We start from the raw sequence: 20,662 nt of genomic DNA on the forward strand, positions 1-20,662 counted from the left end.
GATCCCGAATGTTGAATGTGTTTACTTATATGTTGTGTTCTTTCTTTAATAGCAGACGGATGTTTCACTGTTCAGGTCACTCAGCATTTCAACAAATGACTAAAACTTAGTTTTTATATAAATTCATGATTCATCAAGAAGTTATAAGCGTAAATGTCAATGGGATGAAAAACCCCATAAAAAGAAGTACAGCGATTGCCAAAATAAAAAAAAGAGAAAAACAAGTCATATTTTTCTTTTGTGTTTAGGGGAAGTTCGCATCCATAAAGTTGCATTATTGCCATCGGTTGGTTCTAAGAAAGAAAGAAAGAAGAATGCCCACATTATCTTCTGGCAAGAAACACACCTCTCCAATACTGAACATGAGAAACTAAAGAAATTGGGTTATAAAAACACATACTATTCTTCATTTGAAGGGGCAAACACCAGAGGAGTGGCTATTCTAATTTCAAATAAATTTAATTCTGTTGTCCTCACAAATAAAGATAAGGAAGGATGCTACATAGTGATGAAGGGCTTTAATGATCACAAGGTATTTACATTCTTAAATGTTTACAGAGCACCTGGAACCACTTAATCAAGAGGATTTTTGATATGATGTCTGTAGACTCATCCAGTGTATTGATTTGTGGAGGGGACTGGAACACTCAACGACACCCCTCCTTGGACTCCACAAATAAAACAAAAAAAGATCAACTCGAAGCAATACTGACATGGTTAGTGTGTGGAGGGAATTACACCCTGTCGAGAAACGTTTTTCTTTTTTTCTCTATAAATTAGTCTATAAATTAGTTCATTTGAGGAAGTTTCAGTGTGCTTGCTTCAGTAAACTACAAATCACAAGAGAATATCAACATCTCAAAAAAGAGTCCAAACATCAGTCACAGGCTGATTAAAAAGATGTTTAATTTAACATAAATTGCCAGACAAAGGCACGTAATACAAACGATTGATGACACCGTGCAACAGAGGTGAAAGAGAACGTAAACAGGAACATACTTTTGCATGTAAAACTTCCTCAAACTTGTCAAAACAGGAACTAAAAAAAAGAAAGATGACAGTAACATAAAAAGTTGACGGACATCAAATATGTTATTATGGCAGATAAGTGGTCCATCTGTAGTTTCATGTGAAATCATAGGCAAATGTTCAAGAATGTACACGTTGGTCAGTCCAAACAAATAGGCTCATGTTAGGCATCGACAGAGAGCTGAAAGTTGCTCGTTGCTCCTTCAAAAAGAACAATAGAATAGGATCGCTTCATTTTTCACTTTGAGAAAAGCTTTGTATCACAGTATAAATCATCGCCTCTTCCGTCACATTGGTCAAATGAACATGAAAACTGGGCTCAAGCCCGTAAGACGTCTGTCCACAGAGAGCCGAGTGCGTGGCTCTGTGTGTTGTAAGTGTGCGCGTGCGTGTGCGCCTACACGGGGAGGCTGGTGTGTGCCGGCGTCACCACGGTACCGGCACGGTAATGCATTCAGAATTGATTGTTGACCCATGAGAGAGGAGACAGCTGGTCTCATCGGATCCCAGCAGTGGCTTTAGTGGTTATGGATCTCTCATGCCAACATTAACGATGCCGCTCCCTCGCCCACCTCACCAGCACCCCGACACCCTGTGGCTCCTCCAGAACATTAATGTAAAACTATCACTCCAGAAAGAATGATTTAAAAACAACAGTGCTTTTAGAAATCAAATATATTGCACTCTATACATCAAGAACAGTTAACAGTGAAACACGGAGGTTAGTGGCCAAGGCAGGGCTGATGGGGCACGAAATAAGGAAGTTGAAAATATATTATTAAAATTAAGATTCACCCCGCCTCTGCTTTAGAGTCGATGAATTGTGAAACTGCAAAGTATACTTCATATCTCATGCAGCCAGTTAACTTAGAGAGGTTTTCAAAGTGGGACAGGATGAGCCCGACTTACAATGTGAGATATTATTACCTGGTAAGTCTTTTCATGGAATGCAATTAAGCTTAATTTATCATTTTTATCAAATCGTTTTTATTTATTATCTAGTTCTACAAATGTGAGTTTTAATGAAACAATTACTAGTTTTACCATTCAATTATTTCAATTTTTTTTATCAGCGTTTCACTTTGAAAATTGAAAGAAAAAAAATGACCTGCCCAAATTTTCCCTGCGGATTCACCGCACACTTTGAAAACCACTGGCTTAGAGCAAAGTCTGGAAACACAAGGAAAGCTTTAACTTGCTTTGTTCAAATGTAACAAAAACCTCCGGTCGACACCAAAACCTTTAAAAAACAATTTTTACGAAGTGAAGCTACACGGCTGATTCAGAACTAACTGACTGTATTTGCCAAACTATTTCTGGAAGGTTTCTGATTGTATTGTATCGCCACGGCCAATAAGATACTACGGGTGACGGCTCCCTCCGGTGCATGCCTGCAGTGCAGGATATGTTTCAATTTCATGGAAACAAAATAGAAAAAAAAAAAAAGAAATCCCAGTATTTCCATCATCTAAGACGGTTTTGTTTTTCCTGTAACAGTGAGCTCCATGTCTTTGTGTGGTTTACAGTGAAAGTACACTCCTCGTCATCTTTACTAATACTTGAATGGACTATTAATATCTCCTGACCATTTCATTGCAATCACCGGAGAAGTAGTAAAAGTTACTGTTGTATAAATATCATTCTGAAAGATTATAGGAAATTGTTAGTCACACACATTCAAGTCTCAGACAAGAGGGGAGGGAAAAATAAAATAAAAAAAAATCACCTGAATTTCATTTAAGTCCAATTTCTAAGAAAAACAGCGACTTCAGTGAACGCGTGGTGATCGTGTCTTCTGACGATTGTACAACCAATCCTCTGAGACAATCCTGTCCTGACAGCATCGGTGTTAGTGGGATCGTCACTATTAGGCAGGCACCAGCAGTCTGTCTATAACGTACTGTAAACCCTCCCAGTTCTTCCAAAATATGGTCAGGAAACACACGCCCAGGACGGTGGCTACCACGTGATAGCGGCTCCTCATCAGCGGAGCGACGAACTTGGCGGCGGTGGAGACGCACACCAGGATGACGGTGATGATGGCCAGCATGATGTTGATGCTCTTCCCCAGCAGGACTCGGGCGTCGTAGCTCTCCAGCTGGACCGTCTGCAGCTGCTGCTGCTGCTGCAGCTCCAACTTGGAGACGCGGGTCTGACACGACTCGAGGGCCTCCTGAGAAACACGGTGGGAAATGATATGGGTGAGAACTGGCTTTGTCATCAATTTTAGATTAGAAACAAAATACTACTTTAAGGATTGACCGTAATCTTGTGACAAATTTGACCATCCAATACTATGATTGGCATTTAAATTCATCATTGAGCTGCAAAAAAGTAAATACAGTTATCAGAAGTAGCTGATCTACATATGGTGCAATGGATTAAAACTTGTGTGGGGAGAGCCAGGGAGAGCTGGTCATTCTAAAAACCAAAGATGTAGAACTACTCTTCAAGATATTCCGAATAAATACAAGTGAAAATTGATTTTTAGGAGCTTGTTGAGAACCGACTGTGTTTTATTTTAAAATGGGACTGAATACTCAATACGCTGCCAGTTCACCATTTTTCCCTTTTTATGATAGATACTGACACGTATACTGAGAACACCCCCACGAGAGCTTGTTTTGGAGATGCTCCAACATAGTCATCTGTCCAAACAACTCGGTTCTTGTTAAATTCACTTGAATGCTTCTCTTTGAGGAGAAAATTGTTCACTTTCTGACGATACATCCCACCCACTCCAGCGTTAGTCACCTGTTCATAACATTATGGCTGCCAGAGTGAAAAATACAATTTTCAGATGTTCCTATACTGCGAACAGACATTCAGGAAAGCTTATGTGTGTACATGACTGCACCGCTCTGGCATACTTCCAAGATGCCGCCTGAATGACAAGCGCCTCGGCTGCTTCTCTTGCAGTGTACGAATCAAGCATAGCTACTTTACATTCCTGTTAAGATACCTGGATGTCTGTGGCCCTTTCGTGGGCCTGGTAGGCCACCCTCTCCTCGATGCTGGCCAGCTCCTGCTTCAGGTTTGCCATCTCGTGCTGGTGCAGTTCACTCATGTCGTTTAGCTGGTCTTCCAAACGCTCGTACCTGCAATAAAGAAAATAGGCTTTAGGCTTGGTGGGGTGTACTGATTCACAAATATGCATTATTTAGTGAAATAAACATACCTGTATCTTTCTAACTGCAGAGTTTGGCTCATGATGCCATACTCTCTCTTGAACTGCTCTTTTAACTCCTCGATATCCTCTTCCAGCTGGTTCTGGGTCTCTTTGATCTCCCTCACCTCCTCCAGGCTCAGGGCGAGTCGACCCGGAGCTTCACCGGGGGTCTGCTGCCCCGGACTGGGGCCCTGAGCCGGCCCCACAGCTGCTCCTCCCCCCACTGGGTGCCCGTTGCCGTCTGAATTAGAAGCGCTACCCGAGGAGCACTCGTCGTCGCTGGGGTACTTGGGCTTGTCCACCATCGAAGTGCTGCTGCTCAGCCCCTTTGCCGCGTTGTCGGTGGGCAGGGGAGAAGAAGCATCCAGGCTATTCTTGAGGTGGGCGATGTTATCAGCACTGCCGAACTTGTTCCTGATGAGGTTGGCGAACTCTCTGGGCTTGCTGAAGAAGAAAGGAGGCGAGAGAGAAACGCCTGGTCCGATGGTTTTCACCTTGTCCATGGTCGGGTGCCGGCCGCTGCCCGTCATGTCCCTCAGCAGCTCTCGGGTAGACTCCCTGGGTATAGTGCTGTGCTTGTGGGCATGCGGAGACGGGCTGTGTTGAATTTCACTCTCTTTCATTTTTCGATGGTACTGCTCCAGCTTCTTTTGCATCTGGGCGATGTTCTGCGCCGACTTCTGGTTCTTCTTCTCAAACACCTGTTTGATGCGCCCAACTTGCTGCTTGTCGGCGCTGTTCACCAGCTTCAGATACTCCGCCACGTTCTCATCTCGGGCCCTTTGCTCTATTTTGAGCTGCTCTGTGACCTTCAGTATCTTCTGCTGGAGGTTGTCCAAGCAGGAACGACTCCGCTGGACCTCGAAGCCAAGAGCAGGACTGGGACCTCCATCGCTCAGGTCAAAATCCAGATGATTCTCTGAGGAGCCTCGCCGCATTGATCCAGTGGGGTTCAGGAAACTGCAATCAGTACTCAATCGGTCCTACAAGGAAGCAGAATAAGAAATAGAAACCGTATTAATTGAATGGGGGAACTTTAAAACTGAAATATGTTTACTCAGCAATAGTGCCTATCTAGAAAATATGTTTACTCAGCAATAGTGGCTATCTAGAAAAGCCATTGTTTGAGCTACAACTCCAATTTCATGCATTTTTTTTGTTTTAATTGTTGTATTAACGCCAATTCAACAAATCCCCACGATTTCAATGCGGCCTGCACCTTTAACCAATCCAGTGTTTTACACAGGAGTGGGGAAAAGCTGGTTTGTGTTTTATGTACTCCTTAAGGCTGGACGCTTTCTGCATGAACGTGATGCAGCGGCTGCTCTCAAACTGCAGGGGGCAGTGCAGAGTAGTGATGTGTCGGTCGCGAACCGCCGCTAAGTGCCGCCTCTTTGACAACAGGAACTGATTGGGAGCCGATTTGTTTTGTTCTTGTCTTTTTTTTTCTGTTGAAGTCGAACATGATTGGTCACCATTGATGCTCAACCTGCGGCTCTGGAGCCACATGTGGCTCTTTGGCCATTTTGTAGCGGCCTTATGGAGCTTTCACCAAGTTATACTAAAATAAACATTTTATATTATTTTTACTTCCTCCACACACCAGGGTCATTTTCAAAAGGACTTTTATCTCTTAGATTAAAAAAAAGGCACAATAACTAAAACGGGAAAAATAGCTAAAACCAATGGGGAAAAGAAATGGGGAAAAACATGCTAAAATGACAAGAATGTGTAAGGGGGGGGGGGGGGGGGGGGGCTTTAAAAATAGCAGAAAAAAAGCCAAACTGCTCAGAAAAGAGATACAAATGTTGTTGATCTATTCTGTGGCCATAAGATTATAACTCCTTGCTATGTTTTGGTTAATTTCATCCTTTGTGTACTTATATGAGTCAAGTTAAACCTTGTACATTAATATTTAAAATTACTTATTTTATTTGAATCCTGTCTTATTTGATATTCAACTTTCTTTGTATTTATTCAGTGTGGAGCAATGCTTCAAGGAATTTCCCTCCAGGATGGATGAAGTATTTTGATTGTATTTTATTCTATTCTAGAATGTGAAAATTGAAAAGAAGGATGAAATCACTAAAATCAGGTACCAAAACAGCTGAAAATGTAATGAAATGTCTACCAGACAAAATTGTAATTGAAGACCGTTTTTAGACATGTTTCAAAACTACTGTATATATTAAACTTTAGAGCCTGTGTCAGACTCATTTTAAAGGTTAAATGTGTTTTGCAGCAGCAAGTAAACTTGATTTGGTGGAAAATCACAAAAATAGCTCCTTTGGTTTTAAAGGTTGCAGAGCCCCGACCTCGACCTACAAGCCAGACCTGTTAGACTTCACTAAAGACAAAACTGTAACCTGGTTGCAGCTTTGGTATCGTAAGCAACTGTCTATCATAGCAATAAACAAAGGGGGTTGGTTCTGGAGGTCAGGAGGGACTAGTGGCGGTGGGGTTTGTATGCTGTGTGTGTGTGTATGCTGTGTGGGCTGTGTTTCCAGTGAGACAGTGCAATGAGCATTTTATGTTTTTATCTGATGTTTTATGTGAGATTCTGTTCACTTTAACTTTTGAACCGTGAATCTCTGTTTTTATGTGAAGGCTGAGATAAAAAGTCTTAAATAGACGAGATAAATGTACTTTATTAGAATTTACTGTCGTCCTCCTGATTGTTCTTTTGGAATGCCAGCCGTAGCATCTCTTTTTGGATAAGTAAAGCCTATTTTATTACGTATCTGTAGTCCAGGTGATCTCTCGTTTGTCATGTTAAGGTGATGTAGAGCACAATCGTCAGTGTTTTTTCTTAAGTCAAAGTATGTCATTAATTCAGAATGTTAATTCCCGGTACACATTTTCCAAAACAATATTGATTTATAGTGGGGAAAAAGGGAGAAATCAAAACTATTTATTGAAACTTTCAGTTGTTCTCACACTTTGGGCCACCTTTGAGCCTGGTTCTGCAGGTTTCTTCCGATTAAGTCACCTATGCTCGCTCATGTGGAATTGTTTTTTTTTTTTCTGTAAAACTGCCTTGAAATGACTGCGTTGTATTTGCCGCTACATAAATAAAGTTGAATTGAATTTGGCCGCAACAAACGCCTAAAAAACACAGCAACTTTAATCGCAATTTTATGGAAAAGGTCCTGCAATATCAGGGATTTTGGTCCACAACAATCACAAAAAAGGCCTGCGAAATCCTGGGGAGTCTGATAGTGAGGAATATTTGCTTTGTTCATCCACAGATTATGTTATTATTGCACAGAATAGATGAATGATATATATTGGACACAAAAGAACAGTACGGTAATTAAAAAGGGCAAGCTGCACCTATAAATACACAATAAACCTGCCTCAAGTAAGAAAATGGTTTTTTTTGTGTTTTTTTTCGGGTAAATGTATATATGTATGTGATATATATATGATATTGGGTAAGATTGAAACAGTCCACGATGGGTTTTTAGATGATGGCGTACCGATTAAAAGGCAACTGATGGACAATGACAGCCAATTAACCAGAGAGTGCAGGGTACACTGGTAGGTGTTGCATTTCGATCCTGTTATGAACCATACGCTCCTCGATACACAACATCCACATGTGTAAAGAGCAGGCAGGGACATTCATATAAACAACATCGCCATAGCCCAGAAGGTAAATCAAGTTGTTTCCTTGTACTGAATAAAGAATTGGATTTTGTGTCTCAAAAAAGAAAAGAGAGAGATATTCAGTTTCTTTAAAGCAGTAGTGTCAAACACATTTCAGTTCAGGGGCCACATACAGCCCAATTTGATCTGGAGTGGGTCGAACGGGTATAACAGTGCCATGATAACCTCTAAAATTAAACTTTACAGGTCTTCTTTGTTGTGGTGTAAAGCATGATCCATATCTCGTTTAAAAGATAACTTGTCATCAATTCCAGTGCCATACTATTTATTGTTACTAGGACCATTTTGAAGTAAATAAAATCAGATGGTTTTTTTTAAAAACAGATCAATTGGGCCACATGGTGGAGTATTTCAGGTTTGGAGCATTTTTTTTTTTGTGGGGGGGGGGGGGGGGGGGGGGTTCCTTTGGATCCTCCTGCTTCCTTCACCAATCCAGACATGTGTGTTACTTGAACTTGTGTTTTTAACTTCCCAGTAGATGTGACTGTGAGCGTATGTGTGTGAGATTTTCTCTCTTCCGTGTTGGTGCTGCGAGGACTGGAACACTTCAACAGGATGAACCCCGCCTTCCACCCAGACTAATCTGGGATTGTCTCCAGCTCATCACAACCCCACACTGAATGAAGTCCCTACGTAGAAGATGGATGGACTGATAATCACCAACTCATATTTCGATGTGCTTGTGTCACAAGTTCAAGTTCCCTTTCACCGTGTGTTTCCTCTCACGAGGTCCAACTTGTGGACGATCCTGCCCCCGACACTGTGAGACCATCTGGGTGTGTCTGTAATGCGCTTACTTGGCACATCTGCTCGGTTCGACCAGACAGTTTTAATCCTGTTTGTTTATAGTATGAAAGACAGATGACAAACTTGAGATAGCGCTTATTATTGTGTTTGAAGCAAGTAGAGCATGCACATCCAAATGTAGGTCAGTGATAATGTCACACAAAAGCCACAAGGCTCAGAAAATCCCTTTTCCAGACATCGTCTCCAGTTTGATTTAATTTTGGACAGTTAATTACAAATCCCATGGAAGTATAGCATTAAGCTTTGTTTTTGACTGCTGTGTCTTGAGAAATCTCTACTGCAGATTTGAGGAAGTGAAGTTGATTTTACAAAGGTCCAGTAAGCAACTTCATCAGGAAACACTAAGACACTCTACAAAGAGGAAACAAAGCAGTGACTTCATTGGGTTTTAACTCTCAAGTGTCATTTCAAAAGTAACCAAACTGTCATGTAACAGCGGCAAAGCAAGCCACTGTATCTCGGGAGCTGATCACAGCGCCATAGCGGAGTAATGACAGGGAATGTAAGCTGATAAATCCTTAATACAAAGTGTTGTTCAACAAGCACTATGGGCGGTACAAAGCAGCACTAATCCCTCACAAATGTAACACTGCTGGTTTCGCGCAAATAAACAGATCCCGGCTACCTCAGGCAGACTTAAGTTCGTAATACTGCTTAGCATAGCATTTCAACATCACCACGTCATGGTCACATATTGTCAGATAAGTACCTTCAGAGTTCGTTGCACGCTGACATTTCTCAACACGTGACTGTCATGCGGAACTCCAGGATTTCGGGCTCAATGTGTCCGATCGCAGATACTAATTTACACATAATAAACACTCCGACTAAAACGAAAAAGACACTGAGCGAAACTTTGTATTCAGTTGAACGCGCGTTTTCAAATATGTCATGTTAATCGCCGTTGGCACTGTGACCTCACACTCAATCAACAAGTCAAACTAGTTTTTGATGCCTCGAGCAGGAACTTTATGTCACCTCTCGTTTCGAGAATGTGTCATCAGCAAGGGAACACAAAAGCTGCCGCACGTTTGTTTTTCTCTCCGAGAATGAGGGAAGTGGCGTGTAATTTAGTTTGCCACTTTAGTGCAGAGGATGAGTCTCGACAACACCGGGAGGATTGTCACATCGTTCCGTCAAGGTAGTCACAGTGTGCAGAAACTAAATTCCGATGGTGAATTCTTTACGTCGTGGCAACGTGGAATTACCTGTTGAATTTTTTGGAGACAATAATTCATGGCATACAATCAAAGAAATTATAAAAGAAACAAAGAATAAATTAGGCCAACCTGTTTTTTGTTTATCGTCAAGACAATTCAAAACTACCGCAATCTTCTGAAAACCTTCCAATACGCATTCATAGCTTCAGCTTGCCAAAAGACAGTGGAAACAAAGGCCCATTATACACGACGACATTTTAAGTGAAAACTGATCATTTTCTTTTCAGAAATCTTTCGCTTTTACACTGCAACATTTTGAAAACGATGTCCGTTCACACAGAAACAGCAGGTTGGTTGAGGGCCGTGCTAGGCAGTCGTGAATAGCAATCTAATGTGCTCGTGTTAAGTTGTTAATGTTCTCTGTTGACGTTTACAAAAGATTTAAAACTCTTTGCATCATACTTCCTTCGCCACATTGATTACATAAACTTCAGGTCTGCTCTGCATTCTCCCTCTGGTTCCACTCGATCCACCCGAGTACTTTACAGCCACACAACAAGCTGCTTACATCGCTGCCAACTCCTGCTATGCATGTACAACTACGTCGTTGTATAAGCCACACCACTGGCCAATAATTACACACCACATGTGTAATATGTACACATTTTTGTATGTTGTGTAACCAGAGAAAGCCACACTGCTCTCGACAAGCGTGCCTGGGTGTCCGAGTCTCTCTCCTCATCCCACTCGCGCTGGCATCTGTCCCTAGTGAACACAGAACTCTTTCTCTACAGAAAAAAAGCGGACTTTGTCACGTCCTACCTCTGCACTGTCGTGACTGAGCTCCTGCATATGGATTCTCTGGCGTGACGTACAACCAGAGCATCCCTGCATCCAATTACCAACCCGGCTCCTTCCAGGGTGCCAGCAATAACTCTTGTCTAATAAACAATCGGGTTTCAAACACAAACTGCCCTTTTGTTGTACCTGTGCGTGATGCGGCAGAAAGAGAAGCACAATATCCCCAGCTTTCTGTGAGGACGTTTTAGGCAGGCTGGTGTGCAGGTTGCTCAAATTACCAAGTCTTCTTAGTTTTCAAATGACAAACACAAAGAAGTGCCTGTTTGACCAGACAGCTTAGACTGCATGCTATTTCTGCAGGGCTGGAACTAAGCCTGCCCCTCGGTCCCTCTCCCCACTTTGAAAGTTTCAATATTCCCCTCTGTAGCATGAGGGGCCAAGCAGTGTGCACAGGGCTCAAAGTTTATTTCTTCAAGTTGCTGTGATAAGGCAGATATGGGATGAGCGTAAAATAGATCAAATAACCACCAGGCAACCGTTGATGAATCACATTTGAGGCCTGCGGCAGGAGCAGACTGAGAAGAGTAGATAATACTTGGAAAGAATATCGACACAACTTCCATATTTACACTGCACCTGGAGCAGCGAGACTCAAGCGGACATTGTGTCACACGGCTGGAACGAGGGGCGTTCGCTTTGTCTTACAAAAACAAGATGGCTTTTGGCAGGATGAGGAGTGATTCATGAGAGCAACTCGATACATATGGATAACTCAGCCCAGATGTTTTACATCGCGGAGCAAGTCCGACACACAGACAATCGGCAGATTCAACGATTTGATCAATCTGGACCATGTCCGCTTATTAAACCCATTTTGCCGTTATTGCTGCTGCTTAACATTTCTACCCACTCGGACTAACTGCAGGGACAATCTGAGGGGTCTCTCCGCATGACTGCCTCTGCTCAAATGAAGTAGCCTCAATCTAATGAAAACGTCCCTCCAAATCTGCTGAAGAGCTGTCCTATTTTTCACTTCATTTCTCTGAAACACTTACAAAAGTGGTTCACTGGGGTTCCTGAGGTAAGCGGGGGTGAAAGGAGGCGAGAACTTAAGGTTTTCTGCAATGATCAGTGATTAAGAAATAAGGCTGTAAAAGCCCAGTGAAGTGGAAAGAGGCAGCAGTGACACAGAGGACAGAAAGTAAAATGAATAGAAAGGGATATGAAGTCATACAGTAAAGGAGGGGTGTTCATTTGTGCTGACCATGTAAACCAGTTCATGACATGGTGAATCCAAAGCACCAGATGAGCTTAAATCCTCCATTTGATCAAATCACTAATGTTTATAAAAGAAGTAAAAACTGTCAACACACAGCAACTCACTTTTTTAAAACATGGTAGGTACAGTGGCAACTGGTTGTATATTTTCTAGGTGGCTCTAAAATGTGTTTTGGGGCTGGTTTACTTGAAATGTCCGTTAGTCAGAGTTTCGGGAGAACTAAAGGTATATCAAGTATATTTTCACCCAAAACATCAATCTATCTTTGAAGGCATTTTTACACTTTGCCTCAAAAAAAAGCTTTTTTTCAGCTCTTAGATTTTCAGTCATTAATGAATATGAGCATAACTAAACATTTATAAGTGCTACCCGGAGCCTTTCTCCAGCGCTCTGGGCTGCTCATAAACACACTCTGGAGATTAATCTGCTCGTTCATTGTAGATTATCTGGAGAAAATCAAGCACATACTGTTCAAGGCTCATTGTTAGTTTGTTGGCATAAACATACTGGACATTATTGAGAGTTTAGATATTTATTTGGGGTTTTTTCCTTTTCTTTGTGGAAGCAGCGCCCTCTATTGGCCAGCCCCCGCTGGGCAGTCATCCTGTCAGATGTGTACGGACTAGCAGATGCGTCCCCTGAAGTTTCTGAACCTTTCAAAAGTACCACTCCCTGACCAGAGACTTTTTTGAGGGTTAAAAAGTTACTTCATAATTAAACTTGGAGCCTGGTTCTTGTAATGGTGAACTAATATTAGCAATACTTCAGTGAGCCTGCTGTTGAAACACACACACAGTTTCCTGCAATGGTTCCTGCTGTCGAAACCGAGTAGAGTTCATCAACATGTAGACAAGTGTCCCAATAAAGAACAGATGAAGATAACTCCGAGGGGCCTCGGCATTCCTGAGCTGCGGGATGAAACCCTGCATGGAAGTCTTTGGGATTTAATAGCTGTGGGAGACATGGCTCTTAAAATATGTTTTATCACTAGAAATGTGTGATTTCTTTTTTTTTTTTTTATGGTGTTTTCTCACCGTGAAATACACAAGATGTTGCCTTTGAAATTAACATGCCAGGCGTACGCCCACACCGCTGTTTGACTCACCCATTGATATTAGTGTGTCAGTGGAGCAGAAAGTCGGAGACAAGACAGTAAGAGAGAGAGAGAGAGAGAGAGAGAGAGAGAGAGAGAGAGAGAGAGAGAGAGAGAGACCACTGTGGAAACTAATATTTGAATATGAACATGACAGGAATAGAAGATGCTCCAAAACACAGCTCAGCAGCAAACTTCATCCCAATCAGCATCATCCTCATGGAGATATGCCGGGGAGCCATCAGGCCCTCGGGGAGCCTCCCTCGCACCTCGGCCCTGTATGAGCCCCCTGTCCCCCACGCTGCCCTACATAGCAGTCAGCGTCTGTCCAACACCATGACCCATTTAATGGGCTCTGACCTCACTACACAGCATATCATAAAGATCCATCTGCATTAGCCTCAATCTTAAAGCCAGCACTGCACACTGTTCACGCTTGAGAGAAGAAGAGCCCAAATATCCCTCTTACATTTTGGGAGTGGAGAGCAGAGAGTGGAAGTGATAGAAACTGCAGATGCTGCTTATCTCAGACCGCAGCAAGCTCTCACTTGGATCAATGATCTAGTTAGTGATTCCGTTTTTCATGCAAAAGCAGCCCATGAGCTCGTCTGCCCACTGCCGCATTAGGCGAAGCAGCAATTCAGCATTAAAGTCCTGAACCCGAGTGGGGTGGAATCTCACAAATTATTTAGAAGTGGGTTGGTAAGTAGCGGGTGTTTAATAAATACCAAGAAGCACTGGAAGAACAAATATTGGCTCTGATTAGCAGGAAGCACAGGCAATACGTCGGGTTTCTTGCTAAGAGTGTTGCCCCTCCTGTGTTTGGTGTGAGCTTTTATACTTCCAAAGCAAATATAGGAACGCATTGTCCCCGTTACGAGGAAATAACATCTGAAAGCTCTCGCAACCGCAGCTGTAATCTGATGGTTCACAGGGTCAGTTCACACAGGCAAATACATGCACAGGTGTTTGCAGTGATCAGAGGTGAATGGATCCAAATAGCAAGGTTGTTGATGTGTTTCACATAAAGTGGCACTCCTTTAGTGTTCTGTCATTGCCTCTGGCCACCCCAAATAAACCCACACAGACAGGGTTATAGAGCCGGGACTCTCATAGAGATTGAACAAAACCGTCCCTTCAGCCGCGGAACAGAACCACAGAGGGGAAGAAGCCTGCAGTGCTTATTGGTATTCCTTCCAGCTGATCTTCATGGATACAGACACTCTCCCACTCAGGGCTCACACAGGGAAGCGGGAAGAAAACCAGAGCCAGAGAGCGAGCACAACAAAGAGCACAGCTTTCATTTTCAGATAGCTCGCCCTCTGCATCCTCCCCTTCATTCCTCCTCCTCCTCCTCCTCCTCCTCCTCCTCCTCTTCTCATCTGCATCACACAGCTGCCTATGTGGTCAAACTTTGATTGCTTTCTTTACTGAGAGGCCAAACAGTATGCCTCATTGGAATAAAAGAAGAGAGGGGGGTTGAGCAACAAAGTTTAAAGTCTTATGTTCCCCGAATGAATAACCCCAAGATGTATTCACTATTATCTCATAGACAAGCTGGTCAAGGACATGATCAATAGCCCATTAACACTACGAGTGTCTGTTTGCCCCCAAGGACTGCGAGAGTGCTGAACGGGATTCACTTAAGGTAAACATGGAGATTTATTGGATGCAATGGTTCAAAGTGGGGGGGCCGGACCGCTCACATGAAGACCTGATGAGGGCCTAGGCACCTCATTTGCCATGCAAAAACTACATTGTAGAATCAAAATGGAGAAAGGTTGCTATCACAGAAATGGCAGTGTATTTCATGTGTCCGCCCACTTCAAGGTGAGAAAAAGTCTCCAGATAAAACACACAGAACACCAAAAGAGAGAAATACCACAAAGCTCTCCACAGAGGCACCATTAAAGAGAGGGTTAAAGTCAGCTTCTGGAGGGAGGCCACGGAAATCGAAGTGTTGCATCATACAGTATGTGGCCTTTAACCTACTAGATCTCCTGCACAAAGGCTTTTTGAGAAACCAAACTGGAATGTCATTTGACGCCAACAAAATGAAGAAAAAGCGTAACCACACAGTCTATATCTAATCTAATAAACCCACCCAACAGTCAGACGTGTTGTTCCACCGAACACTGTGCTGGTGATTACGTCATGGCTTAGCCGAGAAGCCGGCTCAAATGTATTTCTGCAAGATTCCTTCAAGCTCTCATCTGGTAGAAAAAAGTTATTGATTTCATTTATTGGGAGGCATTAGCATTTAATTAATCTGCTGTTTTCTCGCATGGCAGCCCAGAGGGGGTTTACCAGGAGCTCTACATACACCGAATACGAGCTGGACTGCGTGTGGTGACAGGAGGGCAGATCTGAGGTCACATAAAGAAAGAGAAACAAGCTGTGACTGTTTGATACTCGACCGATTTCCAGGTTTCACAAGAGTCGCACATTCTTCTCCTCTGTGTCACCGACTGCACCTGGGTTCATACTGCACCTGATCCGTCACGGGCATAAGGGGACCTCCGACTGCGTGAGGCTTTTCCATTAGCTGACGCTCCAACGGTTTTACTCAGAACCTGTTTTCTAAAGGGGAGTTTTTAATCTCTGGAAATCAGGTGAATGAAGAGAGAATGAAGCCTGTACTTTGGATGAACCTGAGATTGGTAGATGTGAATTTTTTGGGGGGTAAAGTTATAAAATAAGATCAGGATTTTGTCTCTTTGTGATTCAATAACACGAGAAGACTAAAACACTTTCTTCAAAACGGATGGTTCTGAGTATTTCCCAAACCAAACAGTAATTGTTTATTGCTTCTACATAGCCTTGGAGACTCAATGGATTTTCCATCCATTTAAAAATGCACTTTACATTTTTTTTCCGATAGAAATGCGTCGAGGAGAAACCTAGAAACTGGAATGTTACTCATCTGGAGAACGATTTATATTGTGGTTGATGCATTTTCATTAGATGACAGTGTTTTTGCCCCTTTTGTTCTAAAATCAAGAGAAGCTAACAGAAAGGGGTTTAAATGAAATCCGAACAGGGATTTCAATTTTATAATTTTTTAACTAAAAGTAAAAGGCAGAAAAAATATTTTAACAGCATCATCAAAAGTGGGCCTGGCAAAAAAAACTAAATAATAATTTAAGAAACAATGAGATTTCTACTACTTGCAAATGCCTTTATCGTTTGACGTGTGACATTGTTTATAACAACAACTTCACATATGATAGAAATGATGCAATCAGTTTGTAGTTCTGATGAAGTGGCTCAGGTATCGAGTCACTGAAGAACCAGAAAAACAGAGACACCTGAATGCAACTCAGTAACACAGAAACAAACAGATTAGCCCAGCCTGTCAGTTTCTGTTTAGATTATTAATTCCCATGTGTGTTTTATGGCCCTGAACAAACACATCATGAGCAGTGCAACTGGAACACTTGGTACAGCCACAAAGATACTATGTAGATGAGCAACATCAAATAAAAAATTTTAAATCCTGATTCACTCTATGATGATCAAGTATTTCTTACTTTTTCTTAATAAAACAGCAAAATGCTGTGTAACACCTGGAAATGTTAATGATGTCAGTGAATTTAGACCGACTGATGTCATCAGAGAAAGCGATGATCCACAACATTGTATACTCTAATACTGTAATTACAGAGTATGGCATGTTTAACTACATTTAAATGATTTCCCCCACTCTCATAGCTTATTAGATAAACAATGTACACATTCAGTGCAATTTTAATTCCCTGTATGGACTGCCCATACCGATGAATTGACAACAAAGCTGACTTGACCTAACTCATTTCTTTTGTCCCACGGGGCCACCAGATGCGTGTTTCTGGTGCAATTTTCTGATGTTTCAAATTATTCGAGTATGCCGTTTAAAGAAATATTCTGTAAAGTACCTGAAAATGCCACGACACATTGTCCTGGTAGATAACATTATTGTTTGAGACTGCCAGGATGGACCCTGGCATTGTGAGGGCGACATGTGGCCCTTCAACTGTCCAAGTGGGGTCAGTGAGAAATAAAATATACAGTAGATTTATTCTACCAGTGGTCACTACTTCATGCATGCAGGCAGAGCTTTCCCCATCTTCACTGATCACCGATATGAGACAACAAAATTGCAGATCATTTTAACAATATGATTGATTCAAGGCAAGTATTAAAACAATGCAAAACGTTACTTATAAATGAGAGATATAATCAGATTGAGCAGCACTCTCCCCTCAGAAAAAAAGAAAAGCCAATAGCCCAACCCTGGTCTAGAAACTTCTAATGGGTGTGCTACACTTTGGCTCACATTGTAAAATAAATTACATTTATAGTCCATAAAGAGGAAAAATGTTGCCTATTTCAGCCGTTATGTATGTGGACACACTGATAGGAGTCTCAGGGTGTAAAATAAACGCCTCTCACTGCGTGTGAATGCAGACATGCAGGTTGTCCCTGTGGCATTTGCTCTCACATGTTACTTGGAGCTCTTTTGTTTACGCCGCCCTGCAAGAGTCGCAGCTGTCGGCCTCACATGACGCGCGGCTCCGGAGACAACAATGCACCGCTGGTACAGTGGCGGGTCCCCCCCACCCCACCCCCCACCCCCGATCAGGACGACCGACAGCCGGCCTGCAACATGCATTCACACGATCCACTCACCGTCCGGCTGCTCAGGCATTTCTCCACTTCGGACAAACTTCGCACGGACACGTTTGCGCTGGGCATAATAATCTCCGGAGTGAAGCCAGGCGCGGTGCGGCGCGGCGCGGCGGGGGATTCCTCTCCTCTTCTCTCCTCTCCTCAACTCGTATCCATGATCAGCCCCGTCATCTGGCCCCTCACACACACACTAACACACACACACATAAAAAAAAACACACACACACACACACACACATACACACGGACACACTAAACAGCAGCAGCAGGAGCAGCACACATACTCTGACTGGCTGCTCCCCGCTACATACAAAAAGTGTGTGTGAACCCAAACTCCGCCTATTCCTCCCTGCAGGGTGGTGCACTGAGGAGAGGAGAGGAGGGCTTCTCTCTTCTCTCTTAACTCTTTCAACACACGTGTCTTTCGGAAGCAGATAAAGCCTCAGTGTGTGTATCACCAACACACAATCCATCATCCTCACAAGCAAGGAGGGACTTTGAACAGAAGTCTTGGAAAATTCAATTACGTAATAGATTCTGCTTGAAAAGAACTTTTAGAGGCGATGTAGCCTATATAAAACACGTCCCCTCCTAGACATGTGTGCAGTTTTAAAGGGCCCATTTTATAATTTGTTTTTTTTCCAACAATTTCACATATTCGTCAGAGGTCCGACAATATTGTATTCAAAATGTATTGCCTGCCCCAAATCCAGCCTTGGTCAACAAAGACACAAAGCATGCAGATGCAAAATACAATAACATATCCCGACATCATGTCCTCTACTTGTGTGGCTTGTTTACTCTGCAACAAATCACTGAGATTTGTCCTTTTTGGGCGGTCCAAAGCTGCAAAAAGACCACAAATCCTCTCTTCAGGTTATTTCAAAAGCTTGATGCGCCTCAAGACACAGATGAGATGGCTACACGTAATAAAACAGCTGCAACCAATAAATAAATGAAAAGAAAACAGCCATCATATTTGGGGTGAAGTTTTTTTTTCTCGTACTTTTGGCCAGATTGGAGGCACTTGTGGGCCAGTTTCAGCCCGCGGGCCGCATGTTTGACACCACTGCTGTGGTTTATTCACTTAGACGGTGGCATAAATAATTTCTCACCTACTTTAAACTATATGTTGTGTGTACAATTTAAGTGAATAAGACAAAAACTAAAGCAAGCGTGTCTTCAGCTAAACAATGACTCGTCCGTCCATCTTCTGTATGGTGTCTCGACAATAACGATAGAATATGAGGTTAGTTCACACCAGTGGCAACATTTCCCAGGTGTGGATGCAAAATGTTCAAACACGGTCCTTTTTTCATATCGATCCAATTTTATAGAAATGGCAGCACACAGTTTTGTGTTTCTTGCACAGCACTAGAACAACCAGAAATATCTTCATCACAAAAAAGTGTAGACTTTACATAAAGGTTACACTGACAGAGACATTTTGCTGTAATTCATCAGTTCAAATCAAGATATAAAAAAATGGTATGGTCAAAATACCAGGAGGAAATGGGTACTTGATTACTAATGGGTGTTACAAAGTGATGTATACTTTAAAGGTCAGATCTAGCTAATGATGAAGTCTATTGTTGTTGTTACTATTATACTATTGCAGTTGTTATTATTGTTATTATTGTTATTGGTATCATTATTATTATCATTATGGTTGTTATTATTGTAAGAGGATATAACATGTAATTCAGTTAACAAGAAATAACTAAGTGATTATATTGTATTAGTAATATCTTACATTATATAATAGACTATATGTCTTGGCTGTTTTTGTTGTTGTTGTTTTATTTTAACAGTGTTATTGTAGCAGCCACATTATCATTATTATTTAAGTTTATGAACAGGGGTGGGAGTTAATAAGCTTGTCTTCTTCCCACTCCTTTTCGAGCTAGAGTGTTGATTATTATTTTTTCTTTTATTGTATTTTTTTCTGGCTTTTATGCCTGTGTTGTGTGTTGTGTAGCTCGAAATAAATTTGGAAATGAAAAAAAAATGAATGAATAACTCTGGTATACACAGAAACTGCTCAGGAGTCTTATTCACACACTCATTTTGAAGCAACACACTTCACATAATCCGTTTGACTCAAACCAACTATTTCTACAGTGTCGTGCTGTGGAGAGTGTTATTCAGTGTATTAGCAGACAAATAACGATGGCGTGGTTACCGCTCTCTCCTTAAAGCAAAACTCTGTTGAGCGAGCATGTTCTACCTTTGCAGGGGTTTTCTTTCTTTGGCTGCTCTGCTGTGCTGGCGTGAGGTCAATCGTGGGCTTATGAATGCGTTTTCTCTTTGAACGACTGACAACATTTGTACGCAACTTTTCTTCAAACGTCTGCTGGAATTGGCTCCAGCTCCTTAAAACTATCTGGATGAGGTGCTCCCGAAGTCCGTGTTAATATTTCCACCGTTTGTTTGTGAATAATGTGCTTTTTGTAACTAATTACACACATCAAAATATGCCTCTAAATTATAAACAAATTGTGAAAAAAAACATGTTTATTCAGAATCAATACTAGCTGTTTATAACATCATATAAGAAATAAAATCCAAAGATTACATGGACTCTAATTTTTTCCTTGCTAATTGAGATCAAATGATCTCTTTTATAAGCAAGGCCTGGCCAGAATTGTACAATTGCCGGTAAAATGAAATAATCATCAAACCAAATGTTTTGACATCATGAATATGTAAAGAAAAGTACGGAAACTAAAATATTTTGTTCATCTCAGATATGAGAACTGCTTAATTGAGGAAGTGAAAATGCACACCACAGGTTTAGACCAATCTAAAAATAGTGTGATGAGTGTGCATACTGGTGGAAAAGTCATGCTGGTCAGCTTCAGGGCAGTTTTATCTGGTTTGACCTTTTTGAGAATGGTAAGGTAGTATTTGTTCGAGATGTAGCTTTTGGAATTTACTTGAACTGATACCAGTTTTTTCCACTGTCAGCAGAGTTTGAAGGTAGTACT

General features: G+C 41.9%; 1 protein-coding gene across 1 annotated transcript; it reads right to left on the reverse strand.

Moving 5' to 3' along the window:
* Positions 1 to 881: 881 nt before the first annotated feature.
* LOC308116611 (transmembrane and coiled-coil domain protein 3-like) lies at positions 882 to 18,001 on the reverse strand. Its single transcript, XM_080474886.1, has 4 exons — positions 17,676 to 18,001; positions 4,208 to 5,181; positions 3,992 to 4,127; positions 882 to 3,202 (listed from the first exon to the last, which is right to left on the reverse strand). Exons 1-4 carry the CDS (start codon positions 17,739 to 17,741, stop codon positions 2,897 to 2,899), a joined length of 1,482 nt encoding a protein of 493 aa, XP_080331012.1. The 5' UTR covers positions 17,742 to 18,001; the 3' UTR covers positions 882 to 2,896.
* Between the last annotated feature and the right edge of the window lie 2,661 nt (positions 18,002 to 20,662).

This window comes from Lipophrys pholis (assembly GCF_963383615.2).
Source record: "Lipophrys pholis genome assembly, chromosome: 11".
NCBI lineage: Eukaryota > Metazoa > Chordata > Actinopteri > Blenniiformes > Blenniidae > Lipophrys > Lipophrys pholis.